Here is a 15,811-nt window from a genome sequence, read left to right as displayed (position 1 = left end):
TTTTTTCTCATTTTGCCTCTCATAGTTGAGGTATACCTAGGATGAAAATGACAGGCCTCTCTCATCTTTTGAAGTGGGAGAACTTGCACAATTGGTGGCTGACTAAATACTTTTTTTCCCCACTGTATGTGCATGAACAAGAGGTGCCAGGGTGGCCTCAACGCAGCTCAACAGCCAGTCATCAGCTCTGCATGTCTCTGAAGGCTCACCAATAAACACAATACAAATGTAATATCTAAATGTCAGATTGCAATATATCATGACAATTCAATCCGACACAGTGGAGAGCAGATCTAAATAAATACAAGAGTGACTCTAGAGAGGGAGCCATTCCTCCTTTTCTTCTCATTTACAACAAAGTTGAGCACCACAGCCGGTATCTGGAAAAGTAAGGACATCTACAGGCAGGGTAAACCAGTGTTTTCTAAACACCTGATACAAATGAATGCATATTTTCATCAAGATAAAGTCACAAGTCTTCTGTGTCTGTTGTATTACAAAACCAGAGACAACTGAAAATCTCATCACCTGAACCACAAACACGAGGAAGGCATGGACTTTTCATAATCTGATTATGCTGAATACAAATTAAATTAAGCAGCACAATTCTGAACGCAGATACCTTCTGTCTTTTGCATTGTGAAGTCAAGCAACTTGCTTACGTAGCTTGTGCCTAGAGACGTTGTGTTTCTCATTATAATTCTGATATTGAGCATGTTACTGCTGGGTTTAAAGGGAAATAAATGCTCTTAAGCAAATGAGCAACTAATGACAAAAATAGGTAGAAGAAAATGACTGCATGAGAGTAGAAATAAAAGATCTGATGTTAAAATGGTGTGGGTTGACAGGAGAGAAAAGAACACGATTGAGGAGGTAGACAAAACTAAATGCCAGAAATGATGCAGAAAACCCAGCTTGGTTCTTAGCTAACTGCCAGGACCCATTCGCTTGCCAGTGATGTCATCACTCATGGCCAATGCGATACGTCATCCTCTTTGGAGAAAGTGCATGGAAGGGTGCGGCTCTGAAGACGGAGTTAGGAAGTTCGAACTAAAAGAGAGAATAAAGAAAGTGATGAGGAGAGAAAGAGGCTGATGAGACAGGAAGGCTCGGTGGAAACATGCCAGGGCTCTGCACCACTGCCTCTGAGCCAATGAGCCGAGCAGAGCAGGGTCGAACTAATGATGTGCTGACGTTAGCCAAGACCAACCCACACACTCAGCTCTGTTCAGCCTGCTCCCTCTTGCAGCAAGTCAATATCAACTGGGACATCCAATTACAGATGTCTCCTGAAAGTAAACCTCTCTAATGCAGCTTTCTTGTTGAAAGCTTTCTACACGAGTTCATTCAATGGGAAGAGCTTACAGAGCATTTTTACAGCACCGCTTTTACTTCCCTCAGAAGAGACCGCAATTCTCGATCTTAAAAAATGAAACGGATGGTGTACACATGATGTTAATCAGTTTAAGTAAATAATATACTAACTATAGAGAAGGGTTGAAACGGTTATCTGGTTCATAATAAGCCATGCAAAAATTGATTATGATTGGTATCACTATCTTTTTTTAAATCATTAAAACAGACTGTCCAGCATCAACCAAAGTTAACAACAGTCTCCCCAAGCAGGCGGAGCATGCAACGTGGGTCTGTTTTGCGTCAATGTTAACATGGTGGAAGGCAGTCAGAGGTTTTTCCTTTTTCGAAATGTACATGGGTTCTGGACTAGGTCCAATGGCATTGTCACAGCAGCCTGTTCTTAAATTGCGTTTACAACTAGGCCAGAAAAAGCCCTTGAAAAATGGTGTGCTATGCATTCCTGCAAGTTGACAGCTCTGTTGGCTAGAGTTCTGGCTACCCTGTTTACCATTTTAGTGTTTCCAAGTCAACCATGTGCTCTTCGTTATCATGCAGCTGCATCCCTGCCCCAATGTTTCGGGAGAGGTACATTTAGCTTCTTTACCATTTGTTCCGGCAATGTAAGTTGAGAAGAGGATGTATGTTTTTAACCAGGGGTAAGATCTGGAGATGACACAAGACTTGTGTGCTAGCACATCTGCAATACATAAATCCATAACCACTTTTTCTCAAAGTTAGTTGGCTAAAACAAGTGAATGTGAACAAGGCTGTCTTCAATTATACTGTGATTTTGAAGGAGGACCAAAAGCTCGCTTTAATCTGTATTGCATTATTGAAAGACAAATAAACGCTCCACTCCTATCCTTCAACCCACTATGGTCCCTGCCCTTGGTGTAACTCCTTTACAAGGCCTCTGAAACATTCCCCTCCCTCTTCCATTCCAGGGAACAGCAGCGAGAGAGCGACTGGAACTGGAATGAGGTTTGTTTGAATACAAATTGATTTTAGCTAGCAACAGACACAAAGGAAAAGACCAGAGAAAGAAACGGGAAAGAAACATTTGCTGATACAACAAAACCTAGAAATGTGAGGGCGAAGAAAATGACAAAGTGTTGGTGGCTCAGTACCACCAGCATACATTGCAAACAGATGTTCAGAAGAGTTTGTCCTTACCCTGCATGCTTTTGCCAAGACCTTGCCCCGACTTCCAGCCATGTTTCTGAAGCAGCCGGTGCCCAATGTTATCCTAGCAGAGAGAACAGAGGAGAAAAAAACCAAAAATATTCCAATAATAAGAGGAGCTTTTCCCTGTTGGGTTGTCATCAAAAACAAACAAACAAAAACAAAAAGACACTCAGATCACACCATCATCATCAGCACAACCACCACCATCACCATTATCATTATTGTCATCCACATCACCTACAGCGTGTATTATCAGTGTCTTCCAGCACAAGGAGTGGTAAGGACGGTTAGGGTGGGGGGGTAGATGGTTGGAGACTGAGAGGAAGGGTAGCTTGTCCACTATGAACACTACATGAGGCTATGTGTAGCTTGTAAACTACAGGACACCCTCCTACAGAGTGCTGTTTTGTAAGGCAAAGTCATTTCTTTATCTTTTACTTTGGATGATAAAGATAACATTGAGTCACATCCACTAACTGAGAAGTTAAGAGGAGTGGTAGGAAGGAGGGAGGCAATATATGTATCACACACGCATACATATATGAACCACTACAGAGCAAGATCTTAGTACACAAAGAAAAGTGACACAGAACAGGTATGGAAATCTTGCATTAACAAAACAAAGGTCAGAAACTCCAAGCTTGCTGTGATTCCGTAACCATGACAAGGAGAGCACCATGAAAACATATGCAGCTGTCACAAAAACTATAGCAAGAGGAAGAGACAGAAGTGGGGCTAATGGGCCTTGGATTACCATTACAAGGCCCAGGGTGGACAGGATATGCACGTGTGAGGGGATATGTGGGTGTGCAGGTGAAGAGAGGGACAGAGAGACATTGTGTGCACGTAGCCCCGTTGGATTCACTAGAAATAGCTGTTGTGAATGATTTGGACACCTCCAGTATTTTTTCGTCTTTTATCAATGGTCTGATCCAAACCATATGCACAATTATGATTCTAAACCGTTATTAGACACAAATGTGTGCTGTTAGCTTGCCTCTTATTTAAATCCTCTCTTAAACCATTTTTTCAAATGAAGTGCAGGCAATGTCGAGAAAATCTGGTCTGTACTTTGTCAAGTGTTTTCATTTTAAGACTGAGCACACAACAGGAGTTTGTCAGAAGCATTATCTCTTTCTGGAAAAGTCTGTTTTATAAGAGGGGTGGCGCCTGGCTAGAGCACAAAAGAGACTCATCATTTGGTCATAAACAATGCAATTATATTAAGTAAATATTAATAACTAAATATGAATTTGGGGGTTTTATTTGAATACTTTAGGAAAGTATACAGACAATGTACATGTGGGCAAGATCAGACCCATTATATTGAATCAAAGAGGCAAGAGAGAAGTGCGAGAACACACACAACAGAAATTCCTAGTATACTAAGGGGGGCAATCGCACATGTCTGAGAGCGTTATATCACTAGTATGGGTCAGCAAGAAAAACAAAAACATTAAGAGAAATGCAAGATCATCCCACCACTACAGTACATCCTCAAGCACAAATAAACAATGAGATTTCTTAATAAGCAGTGTTTTCTGTTGTGATTATAACTATTCCAAGCTTTGCTAACATTCACCAGAGTGCTGCATTCTACCAAAAAAACATACAAACCAAACATAAAGGATATTTATAATCACAAAGAGATTGACATCAACTTTCACAAACAGAAAGTGAAGGGGTTGGAACAAAACAGCATGCACCTTTTTGTTAAATTATTTTAACAAAAAGTATCGTCGGTGTTAGTAGCGTGAATGGTACACATACAGAGGGGTGGAGCGGGCTGGGGTGGAGGGCGGGTAACAAAACTCCAACTATGTTAGTTTCAGGTGGATCAGGCACAGAGAGGAAGGAGATGGCTCAACAGGGCTCAATTAGTTCTCTTGACAAAGAGGAGGTGGGGACAGGGGGGGGGGGCAGAACAGAGCAGGCTGAGCCATGGTGGAGGTGAGTTTCTGGGGTGTTGGAGGTGAGCTGAGCTTGAATGGGTTAGTGCATGTGAGTGGGAGTCACACACACACAGCACACACTGCATCTCCGCCCAAAGGGTCTCATTTATGTTACGTTTGGCCTAATCATGTTAAAACCCTGTTGGCGTTTAGGAGCAAACTGATGCCTTCTTTTGCCCTATTTATTATTTCTGAGAGAGAAAAAACGATAGGTCAGTGTTTTAGAACTTTGAAATCCCAGATACTTGTAACAAATCTATCCAAGGCAACTGGCTGATGTTTTCCTCCCAAGAGAGAAGCTTAACTGCCTCACTTCCTGTTTCTGTTGGGTTTGGTATTCCCCCCCCCCCCCCCCACACTATTTCATGGATCTATGAGCTGTGTTTTACTCTGTGACACATTCAGATCCCTTTCTGCTGCGGGGTGAGATAGGAGGGAATCTGTGCTGGGTCTCACATGGTGGGAAGGGAACTGAGGACACCTGCTTGTTTTAAATTATAACTGGGGCATTAAATCCTACATTTGACATGCTTTCACTGTACATTGCCTGGCACTTCCTTGGCATGTCACCACCAAAGATAGGCTGCATGGCTAATAGTTTGTTGCCTCCTGCATGGTGGACAACATGTCCCCTGACTTCATTATGTAGGAAACACAGCAGAATGTGCTGCAGTGGATGCCTCCCCTCCCACCGACATTGGGTATGCTTCTGTCTCTTACTGCAGTATTATGGTGCACCACTCTACACATGATTATCTATATTGATTTGGGGAATAAGCTGATCTATGAGGTTTCAGCAAGAAGGAAAATGAGATGCACCCTATACTAGCTGCTCCTGTCTCGTGTTTACACAATCCCTGTTTGCTGATTTGTTTATTTTTTATCTCCAAGGCCAGAGAATTCTGACCACGGGTCTTATAATGAAATGTTCTGAAAGCTCAGAGAACATAAGCCCTACCTTAAATTAAATGTGTTTTCTCATAGAAAGCTTATTTTTTTTCTATCTCTGTAAGATTCTAAACTAAATATTATTAAAAACAAGAAGGGCAAGTTGGATAAGGCATCAGTCGCAACTGCTGACACTAATAAAAAGATTAGTTCAAAATGGGCTCAGCAAACTAAGAGGGCGGAGATGAGGCGCTCACTGCGTGTCTGAACAACAGATGTGTGCACCAAAAGAATAGACAGACGGATGAAAGCAACGACGGCGAGTCCAACAGCAGTGCAAGTGGAGTGAAGGCATTTCCATACGAACCTGGCTTTAAAATACTGGGCTGTCAAAAAAACAGTCACACGTGACACAACGTAAGAAACCAGCCAAACGCTTTCAACTGCAATTCTGCTAGCTTCTCTAAGTTCTTACATATGCAAATCTTTCTCTCTGCTCTTTAACAAACATAATACTGTATACAAACAGAAAGGGCAGGTCAATAAATCCACTGACTGTTAATACAGGAGAAAGAAAAAATTGAAAATGTTATCCAAACAAAAGAGATCTAAAAGGAGAGGTGTTTTTAAAACTGTGCATTGTGCCGTCATCGGCACAGTGCATGGAAAAAGATACGGGGAAGGGAAGTGATATGCAGGGGACCCCACCTAGAGACCTCAGAGTATTTAGGAATCTTATTGCTTCAGTCGAAGCAGTCATTGATATGTCTACAGTACTGGAGCGTGTCTCGATATTAGAAAATGCTCTGGTTCAGAGAAAGATGTAACACTGGACATGCATATTAATCTATGCAAGTGACTCAACTAAATCAACTCAAACTACATATTTTGTATCATTTTGGGGGATTATTGCTCACAAAAACAGAGCTTGTATATTCTGATGAGTGAACACAGACCCTTTAGGGTTCTGTCTTGCAGAAAAAGGAGGGCTGCTGCTGCAGTTACTCATCCTCCTCTCTCGTGTCCTTGAGGAATGTGTTTTTGGAAGTGCTGGTGGAGGACAGGGCCTGCTGACTGCTGCTCCTCATAAGCTTTTGCAGCTCCCTTGTGTTTGGTGCCTTGTGCATTCCTTGTTGGTCTCCCCTTTTGCAGGTGTGACTAAATGGAAACAACTGTCTCAGTGCATCAAGAGTCAAATTGCTTTAACAGAAGGCTCCTTTTTCCCAGCAAATGGAGGTGAAGTGTGGAAGTGTCAGAGTGACCGTGAGGGGATAACAGATTTCATGAATTAAGTGATTGGAAAAATGACAGAGAACCAGCGTCCGGTTTAAATGGAATCATTTTAAAATACATACTTACCTCATAATTCTGAAAGCCCAATGCATCAACCGGAAATTAAGTTGACACTGAAGCCCACATTTGTAGCGGTCTCCAGTAACTTTAAACAGAGACTGTAAAACTGGCCTTCCCATTCAGTTTGAAGTGGGTTTTTTGGTTAGGTTATTCTTTTTCTCCACACTTACCCCATTGCTGACTTTAAAACAGATTATTTTGAGGGCATTAGCAATGACCTTGAACCCAGCATCACTGATGCTCTCTGGATTAACGCTGGTGCTTAATAGAAAGTTTGCCATGTTGCAAATAATGTAGGTCACGAGTAGGGCAGGATTAAAATAAAAAAAGGATTGCAGGGTTTTCATTTTCTTATCAAATTGTCATATCTAATACACCATATATTTTAGCATCTCTAGTACAAGTTGAGACAAGTAGTAATGAACACATCTTGAATACAAAAAGTTGAAACAACATTTTTACTAAGAGAAAAACGCATTGTGGTCTGCGTACATGTGATTCTTAGATTTCTGGTGCGTATATGTGGTTTCTGTGGCTGCCCGCTGCATATCGCTCTTGGACAGGGTCAGAGGGGGAAGGAGAGGAGGTTGGAGGGACTGAAAGGGGGCAGAGGACGTACGAGGGATGAGTATTGGAGGAAAACTGTAGTAGTGATTAGGACACAGTGTTGAGATAAAATAGTACTGAATGCTACCAAGTTAACACATGCAATGCAAAAACAATGTTATAGAGAAAGAGCAAAAGACCAAAGGGAAAAGACAGAAAGAGAAAAAAGATCCCAATAAAATACCACAGACCTCTAGCTGCCTATAGTTCACACACAATAAGTGGCGGGGGAGGGGCTCCGAGAAGCTGGGCCAAAGCATTCACTAACAGATTTCAGATCAGGCCTGTGTAACAACACTGTCACATACTCTATGTCAGTCTGTGTTTTTCTGTGATGTTTTAGCTATCCATTTAGGCGCACTGTGTAAGGCTGATTAGGGGTAGACATTTTGGACTATACTGTTTGTACATGTTGCATTTGAAAGTCTTATAAACTGTGTAATTTGTATTATTGAAATATAACTGATGTAACAAAACTGTGTCATCACCAGATCCTTTAAAAGAATCCTCAGGGTTAACAAATATTCATAGTGACTTGCTTGTGGTTAAACAGTCTGCCGCCATCTCCTTTGAGCATGCACTTTCCAAAGAGAATATGTAAAGGTGTGTATTTCTATTAATGACGATGTGACAGTTGACACCCCCCACAGTTGTGGCCATGTCTTTTCCACATGTGTGATGCTGCAGCGCTGCCCTCAACGCCCCTCCACAAATAATAGCGCAGGAGCTAAAGAGTCACTCAAGCCAGGTGAGAAGGCCACCTCTCTCTATTTTTATTTCTCCCCCTCCACCACCAACACACAGTGGGAGGTGTGTGTGCCTGTTAGAAAACAATATAAGTGAAACTCAACCAGGATGTAAAAAGATTCTATGCCAGAACACAAATATAGGCTACACATTTGATCATAGTGATAAATTACAAAATTGTGAATAAATTAAGTGTTTTTTCCCCTTTCAAACGGGAGCGTCACAGTGATCAGCCCAATGGAATGTATTCCGCTGCTTGAATGTTTATTTTTTTAATTGACGGGAAATCTCAACTTTTGTATTTTCTCAGGCAATCCTGTTGTTATAATAAATCATGATACTCATAATTTACTTGTTTAATTATGTTTCAAATATCTAGTTTACTTATGTTGCAATCTAGATTTAAATATAGCTTTAATTTAGAAAAAAATTAAATCCCTTTTATTTGTCATGCTTTTGTTTGATGATTATAGAAACTGAAGAAAGTGAGCATGCCTGTTAGATTGCTGGTGATATCTGATTGACTTTCAAAGCACATCCCTAAGGTTGAGGAGAGGTCATGGGACACTGTGTAGGTAAGAGGAGTTTGGGCCTGCTCACCAAAGAGCTTCAGTGACAGAGAGGAGAAGCGGGGGTGGAGAGAGTGGGAAAGACAGAAAAAAAGAGAGCTGCCTGCGCTATTATCTTTGTGCCTCTTCAGCGAAAAAAATGCAGTCCCAGTTGCACAAGCACCATGCCAGCACAGAATGACAGAGGGTACTGTACAACGAATCACTGTGTAGTAGGGAGGGAGCGAGAGAGAAGTAGAGGTAGAGAGAGAATAGATGTAGAGTGCGACAGTAGTGAAACAGAGAGAGAGAGAAAGACAGTCAGAGAAGCGTTACAAGGACCCTAAAGATAGGAGTAAGAAAGCAGAGCGTGCAAATACAAACCGGGTCATTGCTGCTTAGCTAATAGGGGGCCAATTCGCTGCAGGAGAGAAATGTCGAACACCCCAAGTTGTGTACAATAAGATAACTGTCCTATAGACACAAACACTTACACACAAATTCTAGAGCTACATGGACACACACTCATTCAAACACAGATGTAGCCATTCACACCATCTTATGTGTGCTATTTTGTTTGCTAAATGGAGTGGAATAAGCACTGCCAACTTTTTGGAATCGGAAACATTTGAGCCACTGAAAAATAGTCAGATATACAGGTGTAAACACTTCTTAATCTGGCTGTTTTTGAATGCAAAATGGTAACATGTGCCTTGATTCAAGAGGATTGCATTTATGATCTTAACCCTTTGAATACATTTTAAATCCGTGAATCATCAAATCAGAGTTGTTGGAAAGGTAAATCACTCTCTCAAACATAAAAAAAACAACATGGCTCAGTACAGAAACCTTGTTTAAAGTAGGTATATCCATAATAAAGTCTTGTCATTACCAATTAAAAATGAATAACAGCTAGGATGATTAGAAAACAGCCATTGATGACAGTGCTTTATCCACCCCATGCTTTCAGTCGTCTTATCTCATTGTGCTAAGATGACTAACAATGACTAATGGGAGACTGATACATAAATCAAATGATTATCCGTAAGCTGCACATAAAACAGGAAGATCTAGCATATACATTATCTTTTAACTATCACACAGGAAATGGAATAGGCAGAGGACATGGGAAGTGGGAGGGACTTAAAGGGTATTAATGACCATGAGACAGGTGATTCTACAGGTTAGGTGGCAAGTGTGTTTACGAAAACACTGGATGCATCTACATGGGCAGAATGAATGGAGTTTATAGGTGTGGCTTTTATTTCTCCCTGGACCAATCATCCACTCTCACAGCTGGTCCAATGGTGTGGGATGATGGATGCAGCCTTACCGATTCGATGGGCTTGTCCAGGGACGCCTGCTCCAGCTCCAAATGCCCTTCTTCATACTGGTCAAAGTGATTCCCACCCTGAGTGAAAAACGTGTAAAAGCTTAATTTAGAAATATCATGTAGACTTGCTTTCTTTCATCATCATCAGTTAAATCAGTTTTTGAGCAAATCCTAAATATTCCAGCCAGTGGTGAGGATTTAACTGCATTAAGTAGTTTTTGGGTTTATCATGCAATCTCAGGCCAAAATAATCACAACATATGCTTCATTAATTGTGTTTACCTCTCAAATAAAAGCAAAACACACATTCCACAAACAGCATATGTTTTACTATACAATCATGTTTATATAGTTTAATAAAAACATATAAATTAAGAAAACCATTACTCCACTATAAACAATCCCATTTTCCAGTTATTTAAACTTTAAAAAGCCTTTAATTTGAAGTTTGGATTGTTATTTCAGGAAACAAATTCCTGGTAAATGATGTATGTATTCCAGGAGTAGCAGCAGTGAAGGATGCCTTAGGCTATTTGTTGTCTGAATTTGAAGCTGGGCTTTACTTACACAAATTGAACATTTCATTTTAAGTCCATACCCTGGGAGGACGGAGAGTGAGTAATGGGCTTGCTACCCTGACCAAAAGGGTTATGTTTATAGAGCAGTTTCTGCTCAGAGACAGATGGCTTCCTCTCTTAAGCCGCAGAGGAGAGACGAAGGTCATGTTTGTGAGTGTGTTTTCTACTGACCTTCAGACAAAACTGAACAAGTCCAAAAATAGTTTGTGGTACAATATTTACTAGATGCCTGCAGCAACTAGCAATAGTACAAGTGTGGCCAACTAACTAATGCAACTAGACATGATATATACAACATAGGGAGGTTTGATTTCCACTTTTTATATCTATCTGGGAGATGCACTGCAAACAAATAACTTGCCTTTGTATTATTCAGGACTTCTTCCTTCACTGCTAAAAAGTATATGGTTACAGCTGCAGAACTGTGCAGCAAAGACAATGCTAACATGGACTGGGCTATGCAAGCAGCTTTACCCCCTACATTCTCTCGGGGGATCTGGGTTTTGCAGAGATAAGCAACTACTCAAATCCGCCCACCATAATGAGGTGATTTGATGCCACACTGGCAGCCATTAACTCAGATGAGACAGGACCTCTCGTCAGCATGAGTGAAGCCCGGGATTATGAGAAGGAGATTCAGAGAATAGCAAAGGATTTATTTATGAACAAATCAATTTATCCCCGGCTTCTCTTCCCCAGCCACCTCTCTTCCTCCTGACGTTCTGCTCAGACCACTTAATGTGCTATCAAGCACAACCTCGGCCTGCCACAATGACTTCTTATGTTCTGCTGCTTTTTCCTCCCCTGAGTCTGGTAAACAAACACCACGGCAATGCTGCATTGAACTGATCTTCGCTATGTCCTCTGATATTACAAGAGAACATTTCCCTTTGTTTTTAAACGCTGATATGAGCGCTCCATACCACTTAACATTAGCAAATAAGAGAACTAATGCCAGCCAGCAGTGTAGATGCTCATAAACAACCTGGTGTCTTGCAATTCTAAGCTGCATTCTAAAGCTCCAACAAAGATGAAACATAGCTCCATATTGCTAATGGACTTGTTTTGCTTTAGATAGTAGGTAGACCATCAGTGGGAGTTTCCTTCTCCGTGTTGCTTGGCAGCTTGCTTTAGTCCATGGAGTCAAGGAGAAACTTTCTGAATACTGAGCAAATGAATCCTTCACAGCAGATCTCCCACACAGAGCTCCACTGTGCTGAGCCAAAGCTGCCTTCAACAGACTCATTCAGAACACACAACATTTAGCTCTCACTGACAAAAAAGCTGAATACTGAGTTCCCACTCGACAGCATCACAGTGGCTTTAGAGGGAAAAACACTGGCTAGTAATTTCACAAGCAATTATACATGCTTAAACTTGTAATGGCCTGTCTACTAATTCACCCATTCGCCATATCATCGCTACAAAAAGTACTTGACAGCTTTTGAAAAAAACAACTACAGCATTTTAAGCAAAGTTTATAACTGTCCAATAGCAAAAGAACCCCCAAAAATACCTAAAATAACAAACTGAGCATCAACGGCTTCTTGTTCAAAAACACTTGCTCTTCTTCAAAAATGGGCCAAACATTACATAACGAATGACGTCAGAAAAATGTAAGGACAAGTTAGTTGTTGAAAAAATGTATCAATACCCTTTAAATGTCCCTGAACACCGCAGTTACTTTAACTCTAAACCAATTGAAAATGTTCTAAATGCAAGCACACATTTTTGGTCACACAATATTTTTACCATCTTCAATATATCTTAACATTCATTTTATATACATAACATGAAACCACAACTTTTCTAATTTGTACCATGTGAAAAGATGGTTCCTGGAGGAAATGTTTTGAAACTTGTAGCTGAATGACACCTGTGCCAGATTTACAACCCGAGGTAATCCCAAAACTCAATTTTCAAGCTGCTTTTATTTGATAAAACCAAATGAAAATGTATTTCAAAACACTGCATTAATATATTTAGAAAGGAAAACATTATGACACATTATCTGCATACTTTGTTACTAAGGATGTCTTCTATTGACAGTTTTGAGACCAATCAATAACCATACATCAAATCATTAAAAATATGTTGGGTGGCTTAAAATATTTATTGCCAGAAAGTACAAATTCTGCAAAGTTAAAGTAGGGGATTAGAATGTCATGTAAGGAATTTGAAGTAAACAAATATGATGAATTACAGAATGTTTATGGTTAAAAAAACACATGTTAACATGGTCATCTTGTTTTCTCTAATCTTTAATTTTGTGTTTGGCTTGTACTGGGTGCGGTCCTAGATCAAAGATAGACAAGTGAAAGACAAACAGCTCATATTTGGGTGTAATTCAGCAACTCAACTGTTGTAAATATGCAACCTAAAACCCTCACAAAAAGGCATGTTAAAACTGTTCACTAGGGACGGATTTATTTGTAAAATTGCTTGAAATGTTCCCACAAACGAAGCAAAATTGAAACCCATTGTTACTAACTTCTCTACTTGTGAATTGTACGTTTAAGTCGTATGATAGAAACAAACAAAATGAAGGCTAGATAAACCAGTCTGGCAACGGTACAAAAACAAAAAAAGTGAAGCAATTATGTCACCTTTACCGTAAAGGCTTTACCCAAGGAAAACACAGGTTATAAAAGAGTTTGAAATAAACCTTTTTTTAAATATCAGCTAATAAGTGGACAAGGATATGTTGTTGATCTAAAAGCAATCGATAAACATGCCTCAGACATTTAAGTAGCAAACTGTAAGATATCATTTCATGTAATGTCATTTATTATTGAGCCTACATATATCTGGTTAAAACTAGGTCAAATTTAACACGCTAACTAGCTGCTGTGGTTGTTGTCAAAATGATACAGCCATTTCTAGCTAGTACTACAACTGCTAATGAATGTGCGTACCAGTTAGCTACGAGCTAGCTAGCAATCCATCGTTAGCATATGTCGATAAACAACCACACTACCCAAGGTCACTAACAATATATATGTTGCTGTTGCATGGTTAAGATAGTTTGCGTGGTAAGCATAATCGTAAGGCTAAAAACCAATGACAGGAGCCAAATATAGCACACAGCCAAACACTGAGACGTAAGGGAAGTAACATTCAAAAGAACCGCAGTGCACTAGCGTTAGCTTAGCCAGCTTGCGGTGCTAGCAAGCGACATCTAGACCAGACGTTTGCAATTACATTTAACCGCCCACTACGTTATAAACCATATGTATGTGCTTAAACACACATACATGGTGAAATATGTGCAAAACGTCAATCGTTTAACATGCATTACCTTGAAATCACGCTCTTCGTTGAACCTAGAAAATCTGTCGGCCATTTTCTGAACCGAGCAGCAGCTTCTCTATCGCTCCGTCTGTCCGTGTCCAACAGATGCGCTGTGTTGGTGCCGCTGCTGATGCTGCTGATGATGATGTGCTCTAAGCAAATGATCCTGCCTCTGTCAACTGACCTTTCGCTAACAATTTCCACTACATACTGTAACAGTATGATTCCCAGCAATATGTTACATGTGTACCTTTTGTAATGAACTGGGGCTATATTAACACTGTAATGTCTAGGAAATGTGTATGCCCGATATGAAAAGTAACGAAGTACATTTATTTTTAGTACTGGACCTACCTACAATTTTAATGTGCTTGCACTTTATTCAGTATTTCCATTTGTCATATACTTTATACTTCTAATTCTTCTTTATACTTATTTGACTGCTCTGTTTGCATCTGTATCTGATGACATATTAAGCTGAGAGGTATTTTGTAGTGGTTGATTGATTTTGGAATGGTATTAGATCTGAAACCCATATTGAATGTGCTCTTGACAGAATATAGCATATGGCAAAAAACAAAAATACCATCATAATTTTGTCACATTTTTTTGCCAGTTTCTAGTCTATTTAAATTATGTGCTTTGCCCTTAATCTAAGAGAGCAGTTGTAGTGTGTCCTAGGAACTTTTTTTGTACACCAGATTATAGCATCTTTGTGTTAGTCGATCGAAATTGCAGACAAGAAAAATGCTCATATTTTCTTCTGCAATTAAATACTTGCCAGGAGCAAACAGCAGATTGAAATCCACTCTTCTGCTCTGTTTAAACAAAATACTTGCATGGTTTGCTTTGAGAATCTCTTCGCTTTTGTTCACACAAGTGTGAAGACAGGAAGAAAACCAGGGGTTTTACTTGGTATTGAAAAGGGGAAATTACCGGATCATCAATAATTGATTTGGCTTCTCTTCTCACATGACACACACTCAGAACTTGCAGCCCATTTCTGGATCTAATTTAAGAAAGAAACTGGCCCATTTTATTTTGTGTCACTCAATGCTGATTGACTAATAAAAACAGTTGCTTGTTGTGTTTCATGTAAGATTAATATGTACAGTCCCCTCCAAAACTATTGGAACAGCGAGGCCAATTGCTTTATTTTTGATGTACACTGAAAACAATTAGGTTTGACATCAAAAGATGAATATGAGACAAAAGGTCAGTATTTCAGTTTTTAAGGTATTTACATCTAGATCTGTTATACAACTGAGAAGATAACACCTTTTGTTTAAACCCACCAATTTTTCAAGTGAGCAAAAGTATTGGAACATGTTACTGACAGGTGATTTTTGTTGTTACATTGATTATTCAAACAATACATAGCACTGCATGTCTACTCTCAGTTTTAACTTTGGGCTTTGCCTGTGCAGACTGCATTTATAGTTAAAACGGTGTAACCAACATGAAGACTATAGAGCTGCCTATGGGAGAAAAGCAAGCAATTTTGAAACTGAGAGAAGATGGAAAATCCATAAGAGGCATTGCACAAACATTGGTCATAGCCAGTACAATCATTTAGAATGTCTTTAAGAAAAAGCAAGCACTACTGTACTGAGCATCAGACTTCAAACTGGTCGACCGAGGAAAACATCAGCAGTTGATGACAGAAACATTGTGAGAACTGTAAAGAAACATCACCAACAACCTTCAGAGGGCAGGAGTGAAGGTATCACAATCCACCGTTAGCAGAACACTTTGGGAACAAAAGTACAGAGGCTACACCAGAAGATGCAAACCACTCATTAGCAATAAGAATAGGATGGCCATATTTGAATTTTCCAAAAAGTACATAGACAAGGCTAAAAAAGTTCTGGGGCAAATTTGTATGGACTGATGAGTCAAAGATGAATCTTAACGAAAGTGATAGAATGCCTAATGTGTGGAGAAAAAAAGGATCTGTTCATGATCCCAAACACA

General features: G+C 39.9%; 1 protein-coding gene across 13 annotated transcripts in view; it reads right to left on the bottom strand.

Annotated features, from left to right (window-relative positions):
- Window positions 1-13,949, bottom strand: part of gpatch8 (G patch domain containing 8) — a 28,371-nt gene extending 14,422 nt beyond the window's left edge. For 5 of the 13 annotated variants that reach the window (XM_010770475.1, XM_010770480.1, XM_010770479.1 and 2 more), the window contains exon 1: window positions 2,530-8,472. Coding sequence is in view for 5 of the 13 variants with exons in the window: in XM_010770468.1 (XP_010768770.1) it covers window positions 2,530-2,602; window positions 9,969-10,046; window positions 13,845-13,889 (196 nt within the window). In the remaining 8 variants the exon portion in view is untranslated. Of the gene's footprint in view, window positions 1-2,529; window positions 8,473-9,019; window positions 9,057-9,968; window positions 10,047-13,844 lie in introns of those variants that run through there. The other 8 variants (XM_010770478.1, XM_010770477.1, XM_010770470.1 and 5 more) reach the window with 7 other exon arrangements.
- Window positions 13,950-15,811: the final 1,862 nt, after the last annotated feature.

Source organism: Notothenia coriiceps, unplaced genomic scaffold (genome assembly GCF_000735185.1).
Source record: "Notothenia coriiceps isolate Sejong01 unplaced genomic scaffold, NC01 NC01_scaffold00008958, whole genome shotgun sequence".
Taxonomy (NCBI): domain Eukaryota; kingdom Metazoa; phylum Chordata; class Actinopteri; order Perciformes; family Nototheniidae; genus Notothenia; species Notothenia coriiceps.
Note: the sequence above shows the minus strand (reverse complement) of the source record. Positions and strands in the feature narration are given on the sequence as shown.